The sequence below is a fragment of the Bos taurus genome, chromosome 6 (assembly GCF_002263795.3).
Source record: "Bos taurus isolate L1 Dominette 01449 registration number 42190680 breed Hereford chromosome 6, ARS-UCD2.0, whole genome shotgun sequence".
NCBI lineage: Eukaryota > Metazoa > Chordata > Mammalia > Artiodactyla > Bovidae > Bos > Bos taurus.
Window position 1 is genome coordinate 79,878,025 of NC_037333.1, and position 27,674 is coordinate 79,905,698.

At 35.7% G+C, this 27,674-nt stretch overlaps 1 protein-coding gene across 1 annotated transcript in view; it reads right to left on the minus strand.

Annotated features, from left to right (window-relative positions):
- TECRL (trans-2,3-enoyl-CoA reductase like) overlaps nt 1–27,674 on the minus strand; it is a 142,436-nt gene that overhangs the window by 90,304 nt on the left and 24,458 nt on the right. Inside the window, 1 exon segment of the mRNA NM_001080324.2 lies at nt 15,562–15,613. Coding sequence (NP_001073793.1) covers nt 15,562–15,613 — 52 coding nt within the window.

A 27,674-nucleotide genomic window follows, 5' to 3' on the forward strand; every position in this document is an offset into this window, starting at 1 on the left:
TAAGAGATCAGGGAATTCTACAGCCTTGTCAGGGAGGCTCCTTTCAAATTGCCTAGAGAATACTCATTATTCTATCCTATAAATCCTTCTACTGTGTTGTCTTTATTTGAGTTCCTCTCTTTGAACCTGTCAAAGTTTTGCATTGTTTTTATCTCCCTGGCCTTATGGCAAAGATGTATATGCATTTCAAGTGTCACAATAAATTATTTATTCCTTTATGTGGCTGAAATTACAGCTGGATTGATAAATCCACTGTTCCTTCTCTTGCTTTTTTCTTAGGGCTCTGTTTGGGAGCTGCAGAGACAATGATCCAGTAGATTACAAACATTATTGAAACTTCTTATAATTTTGTCAAGTAATAGATAACATGCAAGTGAAAGTGAAGTCTCAGTCATTTCCGACTCTTTGCAACCTCATGGACTGTAGCCTACCAGACTCCTCCATCCATGGGATTTTCCAGGCAAGAATACTGGAATGGGTTGCCATTTCCTTCTCCAGGGGATCTCCCATCCCAGGGATCGAACCTGGGTTTCCCACATTGCAGGCAGATGCTTTATCTTCTAAGCCACAAGGGAAGTCATACAAGTCATGGGCAAAAATGATTTTGCTTTTGTTCTCAGAAACTAATTCTATGACAGAGAGCCAGTGCACAAATTACACTTCAGTTATTTGTCATTCATTTTTTTTAACCTTAGTTTATATACTACTAACTCTTGTTAGTCATACAATAGAAAATGTCATTAGCAGTTTCAAGCCATATTTCATTCTTTCATTTTATTCATATGTATGATTGTTTTTAATTTAATTATTTGTTTTATGGTGACATATGGCATTAGACAGAGATTTCAGTTATTGGAACCAATTGAGAACTAGGCTTAGAATGATATCACTATGAATTATTACATAATTTCTAAATTAACTTTCTAGTTAGCTCCCTACTTTCCAATGGGGAGTAACAATAACCTTTACCATGGAAAATAAATTGGTGTTATTTTGATTTCTACCTGAAGAAATTAAAAAAAAAATAACTCAGTAAAACAAATATAGTGGAGATTAGTGGAGTACAAGGTATAGAGTCATATTATATAGATCCCCTAAGTAAATTATGTAGTTTGAATTTCAGCTCAGCTATTTATTAGCTCTGTGACCTCGTTCAAGTTATCTAATCTTCTTTAAATGTCATTCACTGTAAAATGAAAATTTTAATACTACTAGATGACCATAGAGTTTTACTTTTTTTAATTTGCTATATGGAAATATCTTAAGAGATTCATGACAAAAAGTGAGTGTTTGACAAATTCGACTATATTTGTTTTATGTTGATTTTATAAATGTTAATGCAAGTTAGCCAGAGCTTAACACAGAGATATTATAAGGCACGGTATTTCATAGTAAGTGCTCAACTTTGATGCTAGCTGTAATTTTTAAAACTACAGGAAAGTTGTCACAAGGAAAAAGCTTTCCCTTCATTTTTCTTCGTGATTTCCTCCAATTTTCTTAAACACAAATTTTTTTTTAATGAATTTTGACAAATATACTGCTAGTCCATATAAACTCTATAAGGAGGAAAATTCCATAGAATTGCTATTCTAATTTCATGGTGGTATTATTTCTGATGGTTTTCTTTAATTTTTATGTATTTAAGTTCTCCACCCAGTTGCAACAGATGTGTGGTACAGTCTCCCCACCACACATACACCAACAAGCAAATCTCAGGACACTATAGTGGCATCTTATAATTTGAATCAATTCTGACACTATGTACCTGGAGAGAGCATCGGGTTTCACAGGTTAAATGTTATTGCAAACCTGCCCTTCTCCCTCACCCCCTGCCATCTTCTCTTGCCAGTTTCAGGTCTAAGTTCTCACCTGCACTTCTAACAAATTGACCTCAGAGATCCCCATGAACCCTTCCTTGGGTTCAATTAATTTGCTAGTGCAACTAACTTAACTCAAAGAAACATTGTACTTAACTACATGTTTCTTTAAAGAAAAAAAAATACCTTTTATTGGAGTATATTCAATTAAAAATGTGATCGTTTCAGGTGGAACGATCATTCGATCGTTCCACCTGAAACGATCACTCAGTCATACATATGCAAGTATCCATAACAGGTTTCCTAAAAAGGAATATAACTCAGGAATAGCTAGATGGATGAGATACGAAAGACAAGGTACAGGGAATAGTCACAGAGCTTTCAGGCCCCTCTCCAAATCTACACCAGCCTCTCTGAACCCCCTCCATTGGGATTTTTATGAAAGCTTCATTACATGGGCATGATTGAATAAATCACAGGTGATTGGAAATTGTTTCAATTTTCAGCCCCTCTGAGAGTTCCAACCCTCTAATTACAGCTTGACAATCAGCACTGATCTTTCAGCTAGGTCTAGAATTCACCGCATTAACAAGAAAAAAAAAAAAAAAAAACCTTTATGCTGTTATCACTTTAAAAATTTCAAGGGTTTTAGAAGCTCTTTGCAAGAAAAAGTGGACAAATAAAATACATATATATTTTATTATAAATCACAGTATAGCATCATCCTAATATATTTTGAAGAATTTAAAAGAAAGCATGAGCTAGAAACTAAAAAACATGTATTGCTTAAAAATGTCTAAATAAAAAAGTAATAAAATTTTTGTTTCAATAAGGATCCAGAGTATTTATGGTGAATTATCTAGAAACAATTCATCAAGTGTTTGGTATGTATGCTTACCTCAGTCAGACTCTTATATAGTTAATTTGCCAATTATGTATGTGTCAATATAGACTTCGAAAATAAGGGTTTTGATATAACTTTGAAGATACATAGTAAGTGTTATATGATCTGTTACTTAAAAAAAGATTGAATTTCATTTAATATTCTTGAAATACTCATTGGAATTTATATGCCATCCAACTTTAAAGATAGTTTTAACTATAATGATGGTAGAGTGTGGTGTATAGAGACATGAGGGTGAAAATCACTGATGTTCTCCAAGAGAGACTTCAAGATACAAGCAAAAACAATGATTACAAATGTTAATGAATAAATAGAGAATATTCAGCAAAGGGTCTTTTATAATTTTTCATACATTAAAGAAGAAGAAGTGAAATAGGCAAAAGTATATATTTGTGTGCACATGCATATATATAATTTATAGTTTTATATGTATCTTTTCTTCGGGAAAGCCATTGGTCTTTCTCCTTAGTCTTGCTGCTGCTGCTGCTAAGTCACTTCAGTCATGTCTGACCCCATAGATGGCAGCCCACCAGGCTCCCCTGTCCCTGGGATTCTCCAGGCAAGAACACTGGAGTGAGTTGCCATTGCTTTCTCCAATGCATGAAAGTGAAAAGTGAAAGTGAAGTTGCTCAATCGTGTCTGACTCAGTGACCCCATGGACTGCAGCCTACCAGGCTTCTCCACCCATGGGATTTTCCAGGCAAGAGTACTGGAGTGGGTTGCCATTGCCTTCTCCCTCCTTAGTCTTAACAGCTAATATTATAACTGTAGTTTTCTTCCCTCTCATCTTTTCATCAGTCTGATTGTTCATTACAGTGTCATCAGGGTGATCTAAAAGGTGACTTATACCAAAGTAGAATTGAAAAACATGAACCTTATAAAGGCATGATAGTCATTTTATAGAATGAGAAAAATCACAGTAAAGTAAGTTCCAAAATACAGCTAAGAAAAATATTATACTGACACAAGTCAGAGAGATAGGAGGAAGACAAAAATTCAAGATCAATTTCTAGTAGTCATGTATGGATGGGAGAGTTGTACTATATTGAAAGTTGGGTGCTGAAGAATTGAAGCTTTTGAACTGTGGTGTTGGAAAAGACTCTTGAGAGTCTCTTGAACATCAAGGAGATCCAACCAGTCCATCCTAAAGGAAATCAGTCCTGAATATTCATTGGAAGGACTGATGCTGAAGCTGAAACTCCAATACTTTGGCCACCTGTTGAGAAGAAATGACTCAATGGAAAATACCCTGATGCTGGGAAAGAATGAAGCAGGAGGAGAAGGGGACAACAGAGGATAAGATGGTAAGTAATCTCAGGGAGTTGGTGATGGACAGGGATGCTGGGAGCAAGAGTTCCGCCCATGGCAAAGGTCATGAGGAAGGAGGCTCGGCATACGCAAAGGCGGGATCGAGCCTCAGGAGTCCCCCTGGAAATTCTCGAGCATCTACCCCCAAAACCAGAGTCTGCCTACTTTCTGCTTTGTGCTCTCACCTACACCTCTGACTTTACAGGGGGCTGTACCCCGCTACCTCTCTCTGAAAAAAAGAGTTAACTTACAGCTCCAGTTAATAAAGTTCCTGGGTGTGATAGTGTTTCAACCTACAAACTCCCTTGGAAGTCCTCTAGCCTGCCTGAATAGGTTTTTCCGGCCACATGTGATTGCACAGAGCCTCCCAGCTGTGAGAGGCATGAGATGTTCTAAACTGTCTAAACACAGATTCCTTTGAGCAGTTAAAATATTGATTAGAAATTGTATTGGTGAAGGGTTTTTCATTTTTGGGCCAATGTTTGCTGCTAAGTCTCCATATCCCTTACCTGCTGTGTCCCTGGCAGTGTATTGATTAATATGATTGGTGTAAGTAGTAGCTTTAATGTTTGTAACCTTGGACCCTTGAGTTAATTCTTTTTCTTGTTATAGCCCACCACACCTTTGCCCTATAGGAATGCAACTTTAATGCTTTTGGAGGGTGGCGTTTGACTAATCAACTTTAGAGAAAAATAAGTTTTCTGAAGAAAGGGTCTTAAAATGTTAACAGGCCTCCAGGCCAGAAGATGATGCAAATCACCTAAACTTTTGCATACGGTAAGTTTGCAGGAAGAAAGCCTGGCTTACTGTATGACTCTACCCCTTCCCCCATTATCCTCTATGCATAACTTAAGGTATAAAAACTACTTTGGAAAATAAAGTGCGGGCCTTGTTCACCGAAACTTGGTCTCCCCATGTCCTTCTTTCTCTCACCTTCTGGCTGAATTATTCAGCCTCTTTTCTCCACTGAATTTCCTCACTGAGCTATCCTTATTTAACCATTCTTTATATCCTTAATTAATGTTTAATTAAGCAATTGTTTCCTGATTGCTGATGCCGTCTCCCCTTCGAATTCCCTGGATCCACCAGGGCTGGACCCACCGGGGCTGGACCCCAGCACAGGGAAGCCTGGCATGCTGCACTCCATGGGGTCGCAAAGAGTCGGACAAGAATGAGCAACTGAACTGAACTGAAGAGAACAAATGATAGAGATAAAAGACATACAAGGGGAAAGTTTCCTCTCAGGAAATCTAGTCTTCTGATAAGAGTTATATATAATTTTCTTTACAAAACTAACACATTCCTATTATAACTCCAAGGCCTAGAAATAAACAGCATTTGAAGTATCTTAATAAAAAATCACTTGGTGTCAAAAACATAAGAAGTGACTATAAAAAATTTATAGTTCTAACACTTTAGTTATAAAACAATTACATATATAAAATATATAACTACACATGTAATATATATTTTTATTGTTTAAATAATTTATGAATTTAAATAAATGTTGATTTAACAAATTTTAAAATATGTTAAAAAGATGAAATATTAAGGTGATTAACAGATCACTCTTTTTATAATCATGTATACAGTCACTTCCTAAGTCAAGTTGGCCTTAGAAAGAATCACTACAAACAAAGCTAGTGGAGGTGATGGAATTCCAGCTGAGCTACTTCAAATCCTAAAAAATGATGCTGTGTTAAGTGCCACACTCAATATGCCAGCAGATTTGGAAAACTCAGCAGTAGCCACAAGACTGGAAAAGGTCAGTTTTCATTCCAATCCCAAAGAAAGGCAATGCCAAAGAATCTTCAAACTACTGCACAACTGCACTCATCTCACATGCTAGCAAAGTAATGCTCAAATTTCTCCAAGTGAGGTTTCAACACTGTGTGAACAAAGAAAATCCAGATGTTCAAGCTGAATTAAGAAAATGCAGAAGAACCAGAGATCAAATTGCCAACATCTGCTGGATCATTGAAAAAGCAAGAGTGTTCCAGAAAAATATCTACTTCTGCTTCATTGACTATGCTAAAGCCGTTGACTGTGAGGATCATGACAAACTGGAAAATTCTTCAAGAGATGGGAATACCAGACCACCTTACCTTCCTCCTGAGAAACCTGTTTGCAGATGGAGAAGCAACATTTACAACTGGACATATAACAATGGACTGGTTCCAAATTCGGAAAAGAGCATGTCAAGGATGTATATTTTCACCCTGCTACTTTAACTTATAAGCAGAGTACATCATGTGAAATGCCAAACTAGATGAAGCACAAGTTAAAGTCAAGATTGTGGGGAGAAATATCAATAACCTCAAATAGGCAGATAACACCATCCCTATGGCAGAAAGAAAAGAGGAATCAAAGAGCCTTTTGATGAAAGTGAAAGAGGAGAGAGAAAAACCTGGCTTAAAACTCAGCATTCAAACAACAAAGATCATGGCATCCAATCCCATCACTTCACGGCAAATAGATGGGGAAATAATGGAAACCATGACAGACTATTTTCTTGGGCTCCAAATCACTGAAGATGGTGACGTCAGCCATGAAATTAAAAGACACTTGCTCCTTGGAAGAAAAGCTATGACCAATCCAGACAGCATATTAAAAGGCAGAGATATTGCTTAGCCAACAAAGGTATGTATAGTCAAAGCTATAGTCTCTCCAGTAGTCATGTATGGATGTGAGATTTGGACCATAAAGAAAGCTGAGCTCCAAAGAATTGATGATTTTGAACTGTGGTGTTGGAGAAGACTCTTGAGAGTCCCTTGTACTGCAAGGAGATCCAACCAGTCCATCCTAAAGGAGATCAATCCTGGGTGTTCATTGGAAGAACTGATGCTAAAACTGAATCTCCAATACTTTGGCCACCTGATGAGAGGAACTGAATCATTAGGAAAGACCCTAATGCTGGGAAAGTTTGAAGGTAGGAGGAGAAAGGAATGACAGAGGATGAGATGGTTGGATGGCATCACCAACTCAATGGACATTAGTTTGTGCAAGCTGTGGGAGTTGGTGATGGACAGCAAAACATGGTGTGCTGCAGTCCATGGGGTCACAAAGAGTCAGACATGACTGAGCGACTGAACTGAACTGAATACAGTCATATATTGTTGGATTTAGCAATATTTTTTAGTGAATAAAGCATAATTTAATTGACATCTAGATATTTCTCTGTCACGTAATATGGAAAAAATGGTTTTGTGTTTCTGTACTTTTTAAAATCTGAAGACCAATACTTTTTTGAAATATATTCTAATAAATGCAATATTTTATGGATATTCTCTTTAAGTGATGGATATACTTTTAAAGGAAAGGTAATTTTGAAAAAGTAGAAAAATTTACAATTTACTTAAAGCTGTTAAAGTTTAGAACTGTTCTTTGAAAAGTTATTAAAATAATAGTTGTCAAGAAATCCCTAAGTGTATATGTCTTACTACCTTTAATATAGGTATTAAAACTAATCATATTGCCATATTTTCAATTGTCCAGTCATAAATCTGGATATTTCTAGGAGTTTTCACAAGCTACTACACTTCACTTTCCTAATTACTAGAAAGAAGTTCTAGACAATGTAAATGTAGTGTGTGCTCAGTTGCTCAACTGTGTCCAACTCTTTGCCATCCCATGGGTTGTAGCCCTCCAGGCTCCTCTGTCCAAAGGATTATCCTGGCAAGAATAGTAAAGTAGGTTGCAATTTCCTCCTTCAGGGAATCTTTCCAAGCATAAATTAAACCTACATATCCTGAATCTCCTGCATTGGCAGGGAGCTTCTTTACCAGTGAGCCACCTGGGAAGACAACATAAATGTAGTCATGGTTTAGTCGCTAAACCATGTCAAACTTTTTGCAGCCTCATGGACTATGGCCCACTAGGTTCCTCTGCCATTGGATTTTCCAGGCAAGAGTACTGGATTGAGTTGCAATTTCCTTTTCCACAGGATCTTCCCCACCCAGGGATTGAACTAGGGTCTCCTGAATTGCATATAGAATCTTTACCAACTGAGTCATAAAAGAAGCCCATACATAAATGTAGAACTGGATCTAAAATTTTGTTGACATATAATTATGTCCATATGTAGATACAGACTAACATAAAAATAGTCACAATAACACACATCAAGGTGACTGCACATTCTTTCTAAATATACATTAGTATATGATTAATTTCCTTGTTTTCAGACAATAATACAAATAATAAATTTATACTGTCATTATTAAATGAAATAATTTTGTCATATCTTTCTACTCTACAGTAAGAAAGTGTTTCTGAAATGTCTTCACACTTATTCAGTTCAGTTCAGTTCAGTCGCTCAGTCGTGCCCGACTCTTTGCGACCCCATGAATCACAGCACGCCAGGCCTCCCAGTCCATCACCAACTACTGGAGTTCACTCAAACTCTGTCCATCGAGTCAGTGATGCCATCCAGCCATCTCATCCTCTGTCATCCCCTTCTCCTCCTGCCGCCAGTCCCTCCCAGCTTCAGAGTCTTTTCCAATGAGTCAACTCTTTGCATGAGGTGGCCAAAGTACCGGAGTTTCAGCTTTAGCATCATTCCTTCCAAAGAAATCCCAGGGCTCATCTCCTTCAGAATGGACTGGTTGGATCTCCTTGCAGTCCAAGGGACTCTCAAGAGTCTTCTCCAACACCATAGTTCAAAAGCATCAATTCTTCGGTGCTCAGCCTTATTCACAGTCCAACTCTCACAGCCATACATGACCACAGGGAAAACCATAGCTTTGACTAGACGAACCTTTGTTGGCAAAGTAATGTCTCTGCTTTTGTATACGCTATCTAGATTGGTCATAACTTTCCTTTCAAGGAGTAAGTGTCTTTTAATTTCATGGCTGCAGTCACCATCTGCAATGATTTTGGAGCCCAAAAAAATAAAGTATGACACTGTTTCCACTGTTTCCCCATCTATTTCCCAAGAAGTGATGGGACCAAATGCCATGATCTTTGTTTTCTGAATGTTGAGCTTTAAGCCAACTTTTTCACTCTCCACTTTCACTTTCATCAAGAGGCTTTTTAGTTCCTCTTCACTTTCTGCCATAAGGGTGGTGTCATCTGTATATCTGAGGTTATTGATATTTCTCCCCACAATCTTGATTCCAGCTTGTGTTTCTTCCAGTCCAGTGTTTCTCATGATGTACTCTGCATATAAGTTAAATAAGCAGGGTGACAATATACAGCCTTGATGTCCTCCTTTTCCTATTTGGAACCAGTCTGTTGTTCCATGTCCAGTTCTAACTTATTCCATGTCCAGTTCACACTTATTACTGTAATCTAAACTTTTTGAAACCACTTTACTAGATAGAATTACTAAGTCTTTCCAAGGATGGCAATTCAATTGCTAGCTTAACAAAACAACTGCATTTAGATTCTAAATAAACTGAAGATACTCATGGAAATAACCAGGGCAACATCTTTCACATACACAATGTAGATATGTTTGGAGTTTCAATAATTTAGAAAAATATTGGCATAAATATACAGAGAATTTTTAATTACCAACCTAAAAGATTTAATCCATTATAGATCTCTGCACTTCTCTTGCTTTATTCTTTTTCTCTCCACTATATAATTCATTTCTGTTTCATGTTAACATATCTAAATCTGACTTGTCTTCATGGTAAAATATCAGAACTCACCTTCCTCTAGAATTTTAAACTGACTAAACCTATTTTCCCCTTCATGGATCACAGCCTTGTTATGGTGAAGTGGCTTGTGTTACTCTGAAGCTATGAAACATGCAAAGTAGGGCCACCAAGATGGAGGGGTCAAAGTGGAGAGTTCTGACAAAACATGGTTCACTGGAGAAGGGATGGCAAACCACTCCAGGATTCTTGCCATGAGAACCCCATAAAGATTATCGGAAGGCAAAAAGATATGAAACCAGAAGATGAGCCCACCAGGTCAGAATGTTTCCAGTATGCTACTGGGGAAGAGCAGAGGGTAATTACTAATAGTTCCAGAAAGAATGAAGAGGCTAGGCCAAAGCAAAAGTGATACTCAGTTGTGGATGTGCCTGGTGGTTAAAGTAAAGTTCATGCTGTAAATAATAATATTGCATAGGAATCTAGAATGTTAGGTCCATGAAACAAGGTAAATTTGGATGTGATCAAACAGGAGATGGCAAGAGTGAACATCAGCATCTTAGAAATCAGTGAACTAAAACACTTGTCCGAACTAAAATGGACAAGAATAGGAGAATCTAATTCAGATGACCATTATATCTACTACTGTGGGCAAGAATCCCTTAGAAGAAATGGAGTAATCCTCACAGTCAATAAAAGAGTCCAGAATGCAGTAGTTGTGTACAATCTCAAAAACAAAAAAATGATCTCTATTTGTAATCTAAGTCTATGCCCCAACCACTGATGCTGAAGAAGCTTAAGTTGATTAGTTCCATGAAGATCTACAAAACCTCCTAGACTAACATAAAAAAAAAAAAAAAAATGTCCTTTTCATCATTAGATCAGATCAGTCGCTCAGTTGTGTCCAACGCTTTGCGACCCCATGAATCGCAGCATGCCAGGCCTCCCTGTCCATCACCAACTCCCAGAGTTCACTCAGACTCACATCCATCGAGTCAGTGATGCCATCCAGCCATCTCATCCTCTGTCATCCCCTTCTCCTCTTGCCCCCAATCCCTCCCAGCATGAGTCTTTTCCAATGAGTCAACTCTTCGCATGAGGTGGCCAAAGTACTGGAGTTTCAGCTTTAGCATAATTCCTTCCAAAGAAATCCCAGGGCTGATCTCCTTCAGAATGGACTGGTTGGATCTCCTTGCAGTCCAAGGGACTCTCAAGAGTCTTCTCCAACACCACAGTTCAAAAGCATCAATTGTTTGGTGCTCAGCCTTCTTCACAGTCCAACTCTCACATCCATACATGACCACTGGAAAAACCATAGCCTTGACTAGATGGACCTTTGTTGGCAAAGTAATGTCTCTGCTTTTGAATATGCTGTCTAGGTTGGTCATAACTTTCTTTCCAAGGAGTAAGCGTCTTTTAATTTCATGGCTGCAGTCACCATCTGTAGTGATTTTGGAGCCCAGAAAAATAAAATCTGACACTGTTTCCACTGTTTCCCCATCTATTTCCCATGAAGTGATGATTGGAATACAAATGTAGGAAGTCAAGAAATTTCTAGAGTAACAGGAAGGTTTGGCCATGGAGTACAAAAAGAAACAGGGCAAAGGCTTAAGAGTTTTATCAAGAGAACACACTGGTCATACAAAGCACCCTTTTCTAACAACAGAGTAGACATCTCTACACATGGACATTACCAGATAGTCAATACCAAAATCAGATTGTTTATATTCTTTGCAGCTGAAGATGAAGATGTTCTATACAGTGAGCAAAAACAAGACCTGGGGCTGACTGTGGCTCGGATCATGAGCTTCTTATTGCAACATTCAGTCTTAAATTGAAAAAAAGTAGGGAAAACTACTAAGCCATTCAGGTATGACTTAAATCAAGTTTCTTATTTTTATACAGTGGAGGTGACAAATAGATCCAAGAGATTATATATGATAGACAGAATGCCCGAAGAACTATGGATGGATATCCATTACACTGTACACAAGGCTGAAGCCAAAATCATCCCAAGGAAAAATAAATGCAAGAAGTCAAAGTGGTTATCTGAGGAAATTTTGTAAAAAGCTAAGGAAATAAAAGCAAGGGAGAAAGTGAAATATATACACAACTGAATGCCAAGTTCCAGAGACAAGCAAGGAGAGGTAAGAAGACCTTCTTGAATGAGCAGTGCAAGGAAGTTAAGGAAAATGATAGAATGGGAAAGACTGGAGGTCTTTTAAGTAAAATTGTAGATACCCAGTGAACACTGCATGCAGGAATGGGCATGATAAAGACAGAAACAGTAAGGAACTAGCATAAGCAAAAGAGATTAAGAAGAGATGGCAAGAATACACAGAAGTACTATACAAAAAAGCTCTTGATCTGGATAACCATGATGGTGTGGTCACTCACCTAGAGCCAGACATTCTGTAATGTGAAGAACTAAAGATTCTCTTGATGAAAATGAAAGAGGAGAGTGAAAATGTTGGCTTAAAACTCAACATTCGGAAAACTAAAATCATGGCTCTGGTCCCATCACTTCATGGCAAATAGAAGGGGAAACAGTGGAAACAGTGACAGACTTTTTTGAGGGGCTCAAAAATCACTGCAGATGGTGACTTCAGCCATGAAATTAAAAGACACTTACTCCTTGAAAGGAAATTTATGACCAACCTAGCTATGGCAACTCACTCCAGTACTCTTGCCTGGAAAATCCCATGGGTGGAGGAGCCTGGTAGGCTGCAGTCCATGGGGTCACGAAGAGTCAGACACAACTGAGCGACTTCACTTTCACTTTTCACTTTCATGCATTGGAGAAGGAAATGGCAACCCACTCCAGTGTTCTTGCCTGGAGAATCCCAGGGATGGGGGAGCCTGGTGGGCTGCCATCTATGGGGTCGTACAGAGTCAGACACGACTGGAGCAACTTAGCAGCAGCAGCAGCAGCAGACAGCATGTTAAAAAGCAGAGACATTGCTTTGCCAACAAAGATCCATCTAGTCAAAGCTATGGTTTTTCCAGTAGTCATGTGTGCATGTGAGAGTTGGACTATAAAGAAAACTAATACAATTATGTAAAGTTTAAAAATAAAATAAAATTTAAAAAAAATAAAGAAAGCTGAGCACAGAAGAATTGATGCTTTTGAACTGTGGTGTTGGAGAAGACTCTTGAGAGACCCTTGGACTGCAAGGAGATCAAACCAGTCCATACTAAAGGAGATCAGTCCTGGATATTCACTGGAAGGACTTATGCTGAAGCTAAAACTCTAATATTTGGCCACGTTATGAGAAGAACCAACTCATTTGAAAAGACCCTGATGCTGGGAAAGATTGAAGGCAGGAGGAGAAGGGGACAACACCGGATGAGTATGATGGCAATCACTGACTCAATGGACATGAGTTTGAGTAAACTCCGGGAGTTGTTGATGGACAGGGAGGCCTGGGGTGCTGTAATTTATGGGATTGCAAAGAGTTGGACATGACTGAGTGACCGAAATGAACTGAACTGAACTGAATTGATTACATAAAAATCCAGTTTTGGTGATGGAATTCCATCTGAGCTATTTAAAATACTAAAAGAAGTTCTTATTAAAGTGTTGAACTCAATATGTAAGCAAATTTAGAAAACTCAGCAATGGCCACAGGACTGTAAAATGTCAGTTTTCATTCCAGTCCCAAAGAAGCGTAGTGTCAAAGAATGTTCAAACTACAGTACAGTTGTGTTTATTTCACATGCTACTGAGGTTATGCTCAAAATCCTTCACGTGAGGTTTCAACAGTACATGAACAGAGAGCTTCCAGATGTATAATCCAGATTTAGAAAAAACAGAGGAACCTGAGATCAAATTGCCAACATTTGTTGGATCATAGAGAAATTTTGTAATGATCCCAGTAAAATACCTACTTCTTCTTCACTGACTACACTAAAGCCTTTTACTATGTGGATAACAACAAACTGTGGAAAGTTCTTAAAGAGATGGGAATACCAGACCACTTTACTTGTTTTCTGAGAAACCTGTATGTTTGTCAAGAAACAACAGTTAAAACTGAACATGGAATAAAGGAGTTCCAAACTGGGAAAGGAGTATGTCAAGGTGACAAGTATACTGTCACCCTGTTTGTTTAACTTAAATGCAGAGTACATCATGCAAATGCCAGGGTGGATGAATCACAAGCTGGAATCAAGATTGCTAGGAGAAATATCAACAAGATATATCTTTATATATATATATATATATATATATAATATATATAGTATATATAATATATGTTATAGTATGTATATTTATATAAATTAAAATATAATGTATTGTAATATAATATGATATATGGTATATTTATTTATTTATTATATATAGAATCTTATTCATGAGAAAATTTTTGAGGGATAGTGAGAAATTTTCTGTTTTCATTTATTCATTATGCCTATCATGTCATATACACAAAAAATATTCAGCAAATATTCTGCATCTTTCCTGAAAGAAAATAATGAAATAATTTTCCTAGTTTACTCAAGTATTTTTTTAAAAACTAATAAATTAAATTATGAGCTTTAAGTATTTTCTGAAAAGAAACATTGTTCAAGTAAATCTAGAAGTATTGAAAATGCTCTTTTGCAAAATCTATAGAATGTGCAACACCGAAAATGAATTCTAATGTAACTATGCACTTAGGACAATAATGATGTGTCATTGTAGGTTCTGGGAGTATAACAAATATACTCTTCTGAATATTATGGTGGAGAATGCTGCCCATGGTTTTCTGTGTTTGCCCAGCACAAATAATCCACTTGCAATGCATGAGATGAGGGTTTGATCGCTGAGTCAGGATGATCCCCTGGAGGAGGAATGGCAACCCACTCCAGTATTCTTGCCAGGAAAAATCCCATGGAGAGAGGAGCCCATGGGACCCCAAAAAGTCAGACATGAAACTGGGACTGAGCATGCATGTTGTCCATGTGTGGGGCAGGGGTATATTGGAACTCTGTGTATTTTCTGAACAATCTATCATGAATTTAAAAATGCCCTAAAAATGAAGTTTATTAAAAATTGTTAACTGGTAATTATAGGCATCATCACTATGTTAATAACTATAGGTAAACTAGTCAAAAGTTGTAAAAATAAAAATTAAACAAATTTCATATATATATTTCCCTATAAATAATAATAGGATATCTATTAATGAGGAAAATCTAGCCATTAGTAAAATTAAATAACAATTTAAATGCAATTTTTAAGTATTCCTATGTGATAGATATTTAATCAGTATAAATACATGAAATAAAAAACATGCTCTATATTTGCTTAAATATAAGGAAATACCTTATATTTATTAATGACTTTCACATATAGGATGTTTCCTGTTAACAATAACCCGTTGTACGAGACAGCAAAAGAGACACTGATGTATAGAACAGTCTTATGGACTCTGTGGGAGAGGGAGAGGGTGGGAAGATTTGGGAGAATGACATTGAAACATGTAAAATATCATGTAAGAAACGAGTTGCCAGTCCAGGTTCGATACACGATACTGGATGCTTGGGGCTAGTGCACTGGGACGACCCAGAGGGATGGTATGGGGAGGGAGGAGGGAGGAGGGTTCAGGATGGGGAACACATGTATACGTGTGGCGGATTCATTTTGATATTTGGCAAAACTAATACAATTATGTAAAGTTTAAAAATAAAATAAAATTAAAAAAAAAGGAATAGAATGAAAAAGTTCAAATAAAACTTTGAGTTTTGAAGATTAGAGTGTGAGTTAAAGAGGTAGATATGAAAATGTTCACGATGAAGGGGCATTTATCATAGTATTATTTCTGAGTTCCATGTAAAAATATGATTTCCACATACTCTTTCCATCATAACATTGAACTTATTCTTATAGGTAAATCTGAATCAATTTGAGAAAAAGACTGTAATATAAATTCAAAATTGTATATAAACTTACATGCTTTGTGAAATTTCTGCTTAACATCATGAATAGTAGATTTTTGTGTCACCTGAAAAATGGAGAGAATGATTAACAAAAAGTATTAATTTGTTTGCTTCATATTCATTTAATAAGAAAACATTTGTTTAATAGGTTTAAAATATAAAATAAGTACAAAATGTCTAGCTTTTTTGTTTAGCTCTCTAGTCACTACCTCTCTGATGATTCTGAAACATTGCCTCTTTAAGGCTTTTGCCAGAGTTTTGTATTTATATATAACAGCAATAATGTAATGATGAGGTCATCCAAATTCTTATTTCAAGATTTATTTTTATTAATTTTCTCTGCCTGTGATATTCAGTTTCTGATTTCCAAATTGGTGGGACTATCAATTCAAAGTATGAATGATAAAATAAATAAAAATAAATAAAATAAAAATAATAAAAATAAAAATAAAAAATAAATATATAAAAAAATAAAAATAAATAAATAAAAAAATAAAATAAAAAAAAAATAAATAAAGTAAAAGAGTTATCAGAAGTATCCAGGGATATAAAATTTATTTACACAAACAAAAGAGGGAAATATTTACTTCAGAATATCATGTAAAGAAACAAAATATTCTAAGTTTCATAGTTATGTTTTTAAAATCTTCACCCAAGGTGCCATAGGACCATCAAAAATCTGCTAGATATTTTTTTTTATTATTCTTTAAGTATATTATTATTATTTGGTCCTAAAAGACTCTGATGCTGGAAGGGATTCGGGACAGGAGGAGAAGGGGACCACAGAGGATGAGACGGCTGGATCGCATTACTGACTCGATGGATGTGAGTCTGAGTGAACACCGGGTGTTGGTGATGGACAGGGTGGCCTGATGTGCTGCGATTCATCGGGTCGCAAAGAGTCGGGCACGACTGAGCGACTGAACTGAACTGAACTGAATCTACAGAAATTAAATCTTTCCAGTGTTAGAAAAGGGCTTCCAGATATCAGAGTGATAAAGAATCCACCTGCCAATGTGGGAGATGCAAGAGACACAGGCTCTATTCCTGGATCAGGAAGAACCTTTGGAGTAGAAAATGGCAACAACAACAGAAAAGGAGAAAAGTATGGCAGAGGATGAGATAATTAGTTAGCATTACCAGCTCAATGGACTAGAACTTTAGCAAACTCAGATAGTGAAGGACAGGGAAGTCTGGTGTGCTGCAGTCACAAAGAGTTGGACATGACCTAGTAATTAAATAATAACTACAAAAATGTTAGAAAAGAAAATAAGGGAAAATGTTTCTTCATCTAAATAGGAAAATTCATTAGGATAAGAGTTTTATCAAAACACCCCAAACCATTAAAGTGCTTTCTGACTTTCTGATTCAGTCCTTAGCCAGCTTACAAACTGAAATTCCCCTCTGCTTCTGATTTCTCATTGGCTTATAAAAAATCCAACAATCCTTCAAGGACTATGTCAAAGACATTTTCATATTCATGCAAGTCAAATGTATTTCCTTTCTCTAAACAAATATAGAATATTGTGTGCATGGTTTATTTTAGTTTTTGCTACATTAAAATCTTCTTATGGCTATTTTGGGAGGATAAAATGAAAAAAAATGTGTCCAAAGGGATGGTACATAATAATATTCTAGGCAGTTTTTATTGAAATTATCATATTTAATATTGTATTATAAATCAAAAGCATAACAAAGAGTACATTTCTTTTACTATATTCCATTCCCTCCTTAACCAAGTGTGACAAACCATTCAGAATTATTTCTTATTTCTTCTATGTTTATATTTTACTAAACCAGAAAGTTTCAAGCACTGAAGAATGATATTTTTTCCATTTGTGTTATGCTTTAAATTACAAAAGAAACCTAAATGATTCTGTTAGTGTGAATTTTAAGTTCTTCATATCATTGTCTTTTCTAAAAGTTGGAAATATTTGAAAAATTTAGAGAGCATAATACATATTTTTATGCCTAAACGTATCATGTTTTAATTTTGATTATTAAACTTTGATATTTGAATTATATTTTTAAAGGTGATGGTTTGTTTTAGTAATATTCACTCCAGTAGTTCATTGTTATTTAATAACCGTAAATAACATTAAATAACAAAGCACCATTATATGTTGTGGCCTCTGACAAAGACACCTAAGATCCACGTACTATTCTCTAGAGTAAAAAATATCTGTTCATCAGTCTTTTCAAGAGCCATATATTTAAAAATATAATATAATATAGTAATAATTTTCATGATTAATTCCTCAGTTAGGGTTCACAGTCTGCTCAGCTCCCGCTATTTGAGGGCACATAATCTTGACTGTGTGGATCCCAAAAAACTGTGGAAAATTCTGAAAGAGATGGGAATAACAGACCACTTGCCTCCTGAGAAATTTGTATGCAGGTCAAAAAGCAACAGTTAGAACTGGACATGGAACAACAGACTGGTTCCAAATAGGAAAAGGAGTACGTCAAGGCTATATACTGTCACCCTTCTTATTTAACTTATATGCAGAGTGCATCATGAGAAATACTGGACTGGATGAACCACAAGCTGGAATCAAGTTTGCCAGGAGAAATATCAATAACCCCAGATTTGCAGATGACACCAAATTTATGGTATAAAATGAAAAAACAGCAACAACAACAAAAAAAAAAACCCACCACTAAAGAGCCTCTTGATGAAAGTGAAAGAGGAAACTGAAAAAGCTTGCTTAAAACTCAACATTCAGAATTTTAAGATCATAGCATCCAGTCCCATCACTTCATGGCAAATAGATGGGGAAACAATGGAAACAGTGACAGACTTTATTTTGGGGGGGCTCCAAAATCACTACAGATGGTGACTGCAGCTATAAAATTAAAAGACGCTTACTCCTTGGAAGAAAAGTTGTGAGCAAACTAGACAGCATAGTAAAAAGCAGAGACATTACTTTGCCAACAAAGGTCTGTCTAGTCAGGGCTATGGTTTTTCCAATAGTCATTGTGTGTATGTGAGAGTTAGATTATAAAGAAAGCTGAGCACCGAAGAATTTGGTGCTTTTGAAGTGTGGTGTTGGAGAAGACTATTGAGAGTCCCTTGGACTGTAAGGAGGTCCAACTAGTTCATCCTAAAGGAAATCAGTCCTGAATATTCATTGGAATTACTAATACTGAAGCTGAAACTCCAATATTTTGGCCACCTGATGTGAAGAACTGACTCATTTGAAAAGACCCTGATTCTGGGAAAGATTGAAGACAGGACAAGAAGGGGATGAGAGAGGATGAGATCTTTGGATGGCATCACTGACTCAATGGACATGAGTTTAAATAAATTCCAGGAGTTGGTGATGAACAGAGAAGCATGGTGCATTGCAGTCCATGTTGTCACAGAGTCGGATATGAGTCAACTCCTGAAATGAACTGAACTGAATCTTGTGTATACATGCCAGTGGTTCTAACAGTCTATGAAATCCTTGAAAACAATTATCTGGTGTATCGTAGTTTGTGTTTCAACGTGTAGCATACCATATAGCATATAGTACAGTGTTAGGTCACTTTTGTTGAAGTGAAAAATAAAGATATGAGCAGAAATTTGCATGAAAACAGAAGCCCCATGATTTGATATGAAAAATCTTTCACAAGATTACTATGGAAAAGCTGTATGCTTTGTTTTTCAAACCAGCATACAGTAAATAACAATCTTCTAACTTGGCATATACACATTTCCCTCCCTGAATTTATAGACTTCCAAGACTAAAATTATGTTACCCTGAAAAAAACCTACTTGTGGAAACTGGGTTATTATTACAAGCTTTTCACAAAGTTTTAAATTTAATATTTTTATTGTTACATTTAAATTTCACTTGTTAAAAAACAAAAGCTGCTGACTTTGAATAAATCTTTGAGAATTGCCCTTTTCTAGAACAATTTTAGTCAAATACAGCAGAAAAATATATGATTAACCATGAAATGATTCAGACAGTAAGTGTTGCTCAATTAGCCACAAGCTTGTGCTTGGTCAACTCTTTCAGTACTTTAGTTGTACTCAGCACAAAAAGAGGAAAATATTATCATTAATAGAGCATATAAGACTTTATGATTACTAAATAAATGTCTCTGTAGATTTATTAAGAAATTTTTTCATAATAATTTCTACTTTTAGCCAGTTTAAACAACAGGGACCAGCTAGCTATCTTTGCAATAATTCATTCATTTTTGTAAATCACAATTAATTGTGCTGTTGGGAGAAAAAGTATTCTGTCATCTGAAATTTTAAAATTCTCTTCATTAATCTTTCTTTATAATCAGAGTGACTTAGTCTTAAAATGTTAAGTACACAAGGTAATTGATGTTAATTAGTTGAACCAAAAATTTATTCCTAAATTTCAACTAATCATAGTTGAGTTTTGCATCATCATTACTGTTTTCAACATTTAAGTTGATGGACTTAGAAAAATATTTTCATGTTAAAGTGCAATTTAGGGTTTACTTGAATTTCCCCCTTGTGAAGATACTGCAGTATTTCACAAAATAATTTTTTTTCACTATTACTACTTTTTGAACTTCGAAAGTGGCAATTCTTTTACTGTCTGAGCCACCAGGAAAGCTCTTTATATAATATAGTGGGTTATTTTAAGAAAAGCTTTGCACTGTCAAAAAAAAAGTATGTATACATACATGTATTTCAGATTTTATTATCATAGCAAATGGTTCTTTATATGTTACAATAACACATTTTGTCAATTATTTTTTAAAATATAAAAATAAGCATTCATACATAAATTCTTTAAAATTTTCACCATGGAAATTTTCAAAAATATATCCTTCTGAATAATTTTCTTTTAAATAAATATTTAACTCCAAATGAATTATGTGTAAATATACATTTTACCTAGAATTGTAGCCTAAATATTATTTATTTTCTCATTACATATATATGTATATATCATATAAGTATTGTAAATATAAGAGTAGAAAGAAAAGTATGGTTGAAAATATGACTCTGAGTATCTGATTTTATTCTATATAACTATTATATGATTATAACATTGCAGACATAAATACAGTGTCAATAACCACTGTAAAACTAACATGTAATTTTTGCAATCCTTCAATAAAATTAAATATCGTTTAGTGACTAGAATATTCATTTACAGTGTCTATTATCAAGCCATTTAATTTCTATTTAATGTGAAAATAATAGTCTTTATACATCATGTACTGAACAAGCAGCTATTTCTATACATTTTCTGCCTTATAGCTTGATATTCTAACATGTTGAAAATATGAAACAAAATGTAAAATTGCAACTAGAGTTTGATGCCCAACTCAGCAGTGGCAACAGGACTGGAAAAGGTCAGTGTTCATTCCAATCCCAAAGAAAGGCAATCCCAAAGAATGCTAAAACTACCACACAATTGCACTCATCTCATACTCTGGTAAAGAAATGCTCAAAATTCTACAAGCCAGGCTTCAGCAATATGTGAAACATGAACTTCCAGATGTTCAAGCTGGTTTTAGAAAAGGCAGAGGAACCAGAGATCAAAATGCCAACATATGCTGGATCATGGAAAAAGCAAGAGAGTTTCAGAAAAAACATCAATTTCTGCTTTATTGACTATGCCAAAGCCTTTGACTGTGTGGATCACAATCAACTGTGGAATATTCTGAAAGAGATGGGAATACCAGACCACCTGACCTTCGTCTTGAGAAATTTGTATGCAGGTCAGGAAGCAACAGTTAGAACTGGACATGGAAAAACAGACTGGTTTCAAATAGGAAAAGGAGTATGACAAGGCTGTATATTGTCACTCTGCTTATTTAACTAATATGCAGAGTACATCATGAGAAATGCTGGGCTGGAAGAAACACAAGCTGGAATCAAGATTGCTGGGAGAAATATCAGTAACCTCAAATATACAGATGACAGCACCCTTATGGCAGAAAGTGAAGAGGAACTAAAAAGCCTCTTGATGAAAGTGAAAGTGGAGAGTGAAAAAGTTGGCTTAAAGCTCAACATTCAGAAAACTAAGATCATGGAACCTGGTCCCATCACTTCATGGCAAATAGATGGGGAAACAGTGGAAATAGTGGCTGACTTTTTTTTTTTTTTTTCTGGGCTCCAAAATCACTGCAGGTGCTGATTGCAGCCATGAAATTAAAAGACACTTACTTCTTGGAAGGAAAGTTATGACCAACCTAGATAGCATATTAAAAAGCAGAGTCATTATTTTGCCAACAAAGGTCCATCTAGTCAAGGCTATGGTTTTTCCAGTGGTCATGTATGGATGTGAGAGTTGGACTATAAAGGAAGCTGAGTGCAGAAGAATTGATGCTTTTGACATGTGGTGTTGGAGAAGACTCTTGAGAGTCCCTTGGACTGAAAGGAGATCCAACCAGTACATCCTAAAGGAGATCGGTCCTGGGTGTACATTGGAAGGACTGATGTTGAAGCTGAAACTCTAATATTTTGGCCACCTGATGTGAAGACTCATTTGAAAGACCCTGATGCTGGCAAAGATTGAGCGCAGGAGAAGAAGGAGAAGACAGTGAATGAGATGGTTGGATGGCATCATTGATTCAATGGGTTTGGGTGGACTCCAGGAGTTGGTGATGGACAGGGAGGCCTGGCATGCTGTGTTTCATTGGGTTGCAAAGAGTTGGACACAACTGAGTGACTGAACTGAACTGAACTGAAATTACAAAATAAATAAAGAAAGAAAAAGAAGTGTTTGTTTTTATTAAATTAGAAAATAATGTGTTGGATTTTAAGACTACACTGTTTTCCATGGTGAATAAACTTTCTGGAATATTTTTTAGAATATATGTTTTATTACCTAAATGAGAATATTTTAGCACTAAAGGAGACCATAAAGACCAAAGAATTATAAGTATATTTGTGAAATTAATGTTTACGATTATTTCTTTGATGATGTTGATTATGCTTTCTTAGGAGTTTGTGAAGTCAAAATAATCCTTGCACTCAGGGAAGTTTGCACTTAACACTGTATTACTGAAATAAGGAAGCCCAAATTATGTTTAAATGAATTGGTTTCTCCATACATATTGGAGGACTCTTTCAAATAAAATAGTATCACCTATGAGAAAAATAAGTAATCATTTTAAAAATCTATTATAAAAGCTAGTGATCAAATGACAATTATATTCCTTTCCAAATAATCAACACATATCACTAATGAAAGTTAACTATATGAAGAAAACATTTAGCAAATGATTGATATTATTTACTTATTGATTAATTACTCAGCCTCATAATTATAGGGAATAAATTATATATATGTATGTGTGTGTGTGTGTGTGCATTATCCAAATTAATTTATATTTATTTCTTTGACAAAGATGATTTTTCCATAAATAAAAAAATTCTACATCAATATGCAGAAGAATTGATGCTTTTGAACTGTGGTGTTGGAGAAGACTCTTGAGAGTCCCTTGGGCTGCAAGGATGTCCAAACAGTCCATCCTGAGGGAGATCAGTCCTGGGTATTCATTGGAAGGACTGATGTTGAGGCTGAAACTCCAGTACTTTGGCCCCCTGATGCAAAGAGGTGACTCATTTGAAAACACCCTGATGCTGGGAGGGATTGGGGGCAGGAAGAGAAGGGGATGACAGAGGATGAGATGGCTGGATGGCATCACCGACTCGATGGACATGAGTTTGGGTAAACTCCGGGAGTTGATGATGGACAGGAAGGCCTGGCATGCTGTGGTTCATGGGGTCGCCAAGAGTCAGACAGAACCGAGCGACTGAAATGAACTGAACTGAACTACAGTTCATCAAAATGTAAATTCACATAAAACTAAAGGGTAAATAAAATGTCCATATGATGTATTTTAAATCTATTTTTAGTTTTCTTTATTACTATCTGAAATGTTTTATGGCCAAATTTAAGTGATATAATTGCCTAATAATTATCAGAAAAAAATTATTGGAAAAAGTAAGGATTTATGTGCTTAGTCACTCAGTCTTGTCTGACTCTTTGTGACCCCATGAACTGTAGCCTGCCCAGCTCCTCTGTCCATGAGGATTCTCCAGGGAAGAATATTGAAGTTGATTGCCATGCCCTCTTCCATGGGATCCTCCAAACCCAGGGATCGAACCCAGGTATTCCACATTGCAGGCAGATTCTTCACCTTCTGAGCCACCAGGGAAGAACAAGGATTTATAATCTTTTGAAAAAATTTTGATTAAAATATAGTTGGTTATCAGTTGTTGATTTGCAGTAACAATGACAAAGACATTTACCAAAGTTGCTTAGCCTTTAGTTATAAAAGGAAAAGATGATGTTTATGAATACTTCAATAAGTATTGCCATGAAATGTATGTTGAATAAAGGCCTAAATATAGGGGAAATACCAATGGAAGTGATAAGTAATAATGAGTTCAGCATTAGAAGTATCCATCAATCTGCATTGTTTATATGTATCAGTTCAGTTCAGTCGCTCAGTCGTGTCAGACTCTCTGCGACCCCATGAATCTCAGCACGCCAGGCCTCCCTGTCCATCACCAATACCCGGAGTTTACCCAAACTCATGTCAATCGAGTCAGTGATGCCATTCAGCCATCTCATCTGCTGTCATCCCCTTCTCTTCCTGTCCCCAATCCCTCCCAGCATCAGGGTCTTTTCCAATGAGTCAACTCTTTGCATGAGGTGGACAAACTATTGGAGTTTCAGCTTCAACATCAGTCCTTCCAATGAACACCCAGGACTGGTCTCCTTTAGGATGGACTGGTTGGATCTCCTTGTAGTCCAAGGGACTCACAAGAGTCTTCTCCAACACCACAGTTCAAAAGTATCAGTTCTTCGACACTCAGCTTTCTTCACAGTCCAACTCTCACACCCATACATGACCACTGGAGAAACCATAGCCTTAACTAGACAGGTCTTTGTTGGCAAAGTAATGTCTCTGCTTTTTACTATGCTATCTAGGTTGGTCATAACTTTCCTTCCAAGGAGTAAACATCTTTTAATTTCATGGCTGCAATCACCATCTGCAGTGATTTTCGAGCCCCAAAATACAAAGTCAGCCACTGTTTCCCCTGTTTCCCCATCTATTTCCCATGAAGTGATGGGACCAGATGCCAAGATCTTCATTTTCTGAATGTTGAGCTTTAAGCCTACTTTTTCACTCTCCTCTTTCACTTTCAACCAAAGCCTCTTTAGTTCTTCTTCACTTTCTGCCATAAGGGTGGTGTCATCTGTATATTTGAGGTTATTGATATTTCTCCTGGCAATCTTAATTCCAGCTTGTGCTTCTTCCAGGCCAGCATTTCTCATGATGTACTCTGCATATAAGTTAAATAAGCAGGGTGACAATATATGCTATTTATTGATAATAAAAGTACACATTATTCTCTACTATTGTGCTGTGATAAAAACAGTCACAATATTTTGCAAGTCCTCCCATCAAGAAGTAGAATTATTACCCTCAATGTTAAATTTAAGCTAGTCTTGCTATTTGCTTTAACCAAAAGCATTTTTTGAAAGTGAGACTGCAAGTCGTGAAGCTAAGATTCAAGAGGCCATGTATTTTCCATTCTTTCTGTTAATACCCTGATCAGCACCTTGTAACAGGGCCTAAGTTAACTTCCCCAGTGATGACAGACACATGGCCCTGTTGCACCTTTTCCTAGAGCTCACTCTCAGATCAGTCACCGAGCTACTTGGCAGTGAACTGCAAGTCTTTGCCAGCCCAGCAGACATCATCAGAACAGTTGAACAGCTGTATGCTAAACTCCCAAACAGAATAATAAAATAAATAAATGGCTTTTGCGTAGATAAGTTTTAGAGTATTTGCTTTCAAATGTTAAAGAGCTATTAAAAACATTAATCATGAAAGGAGGACAAGGAAAAGAAATACATAGCTCAATTATTTCATTGTATAGGTTACAGACATTCAGAAGAGTGATGTTTACTTTTTATAAGTTTATATCAGGTTTGTAAATCCACTGAGATATTAACTCTCTTGTATAGTTTTTTTTTTTTTTTTGCTTTTTCTCCACTGATGATGTTAGAGACATGTACATTAATTTTTAAAAATACACTCAGCTGTCAAATTCTATATACAAAAATATAAGTAATATGGTACCACTGTGAAATATGCTGTGTGTTTGTTTTTGTAAAAAATCTGAAAATATTCTTGACTCACATAACTATTTGACCTCAATATTTAAGATACTTAGTATTTGCTTTTGAAAGCTGCACAAGACAATAAAACTGAATTTTGGCAAAAGCTAAAGCAACACAATACCAAAAGCAATAACGAAAACAAAACCAAAAATGTATAGTGTATAATGTCTTGAAATGTGAGATTTATTCCCTTGAGTTTCAAGGAAATCCCTATTTTAAGATTAATAGTATTTCTTGGAAAATGAATCGTTACGGGTAACCTCATTTCTGAAAACATAGGAGTTCATCTACCTCTTTAAGCATCAAATATGTAAATCTATTCAATTTGAATACTTTTATTCCTAAAATATTTTATATTTATTGCCATTTCAAGAAAATAATAATTTAAATGATTTTGGGAACTGAAAATCTTTGGCAAATTAGTTATGTTTAGCAAATATTGTATTCTTCATTTCCACTTCTTTAGAAAATGATGTTTGTTGTGTTGGACTTGGCTCTTTGACTTGCTTTGGACAATGGACTGTGGAAGAAATGGACAATGTCAATTTCAAACTTTAGAAATCACCCCATCTATGTCACTTTTATAGCAATTAAAACTAAGACACCCCCTCTCTGTTCACTCTACTTGGAAATAATGTTAACAAGAGTTATTTCATCAACCTGGTTTTGTGGAATGGAGAGCTCAGAGCACAGTCATAGCTCATCCACATTGGCATGCCATGAGTGAGAATGAAATCTTTGTTACTGTCCATCATTGGTTATTTGGAGTCATTGGTTAGTCTGGACTGAAAATTGCTCTATATACATTCAAAAAGTGGTGGGACTGTCTTTTAGATAACTAGATTAAACATATTGGTGTGGAAGGACTTCATGTCTTACAACCTTGATAGATAGATAGATAGATGTTTCCAAAACATCAAAGATCACTTCACATTTTGAAGTGATTCTCATAAATGTCTTAACAACTACACAAGATTTATACTACATTTTTTAAAATATAAAGAATGTGAAATGAATTTCAAGCAAAAATAATTAGGGAGGAAACTTATCTTTAGAAAGTTCATATTTGTAATTAATTGTTTGACATCAAACCACAGAGATAGGTGCTAAAATTTTTTTCTGCATCATTGGCTCACTATAAATGCTACTATAGAGTGCGGGCCACTGAAAGTAATCGCATTACTTTTCAAATTTCACTACGTGTATTGCATGTTCACAGACCAATTTATCTTCAACAATTAAACAAATTCATAGTTTATTTCATCTTAGAACAATGAAGAATTTATTATTTAATGTGCCTGAAAATCTGAAAAATGTTTGATGATTAAAGAATCATGAAGCTTCAACACCTTCATTACATCACATTATATTACATCCTGAGTAAAGATAAGACAGGCTTTTATCTAGAAAGCTGGTCTAATGCATTCTCATGGCTTCTAATGCCATATATTTTCATAATCCTCAGATGTATATCTCTGGTACTATCTTGGTTCATAGCTGCAAACTTACATATACAACTGAATATTTAACACATTTACATGGATGTCTGACAGTGATCATAACTTTAAATATACAGTACTGAATGCTATGTGGATTAAGCCAAACATTATTTCTACTCTAATGACACCAATATTCAAATGGTTTTTCAAACCAAAATCTTTTTATAAACCATGACTTTTCAACTTCATTATCTGAAAAATCACAGAGTTCTATTGGTCCAACTGATTCTACTGATTGTTTAGAACCATCCCCTTCTGCTATTACAGTTATTCTCATCTACTATAAATATAGTAGGTACTCATTAAACATTCACTGAAGAAATTAATGTCCCATGGATAGATTGAATATCAGTCAACTTATTGAATTATATGTATAATAAAATATGATACTTAAATTTTTATACAGTTTTATGCATGTGTTTATTAAGATTTTATTTAAAATTTTTGGGTTTATTGACATATAATTGGCAAGTTAAATAATAAGATATTTAAAATGTATA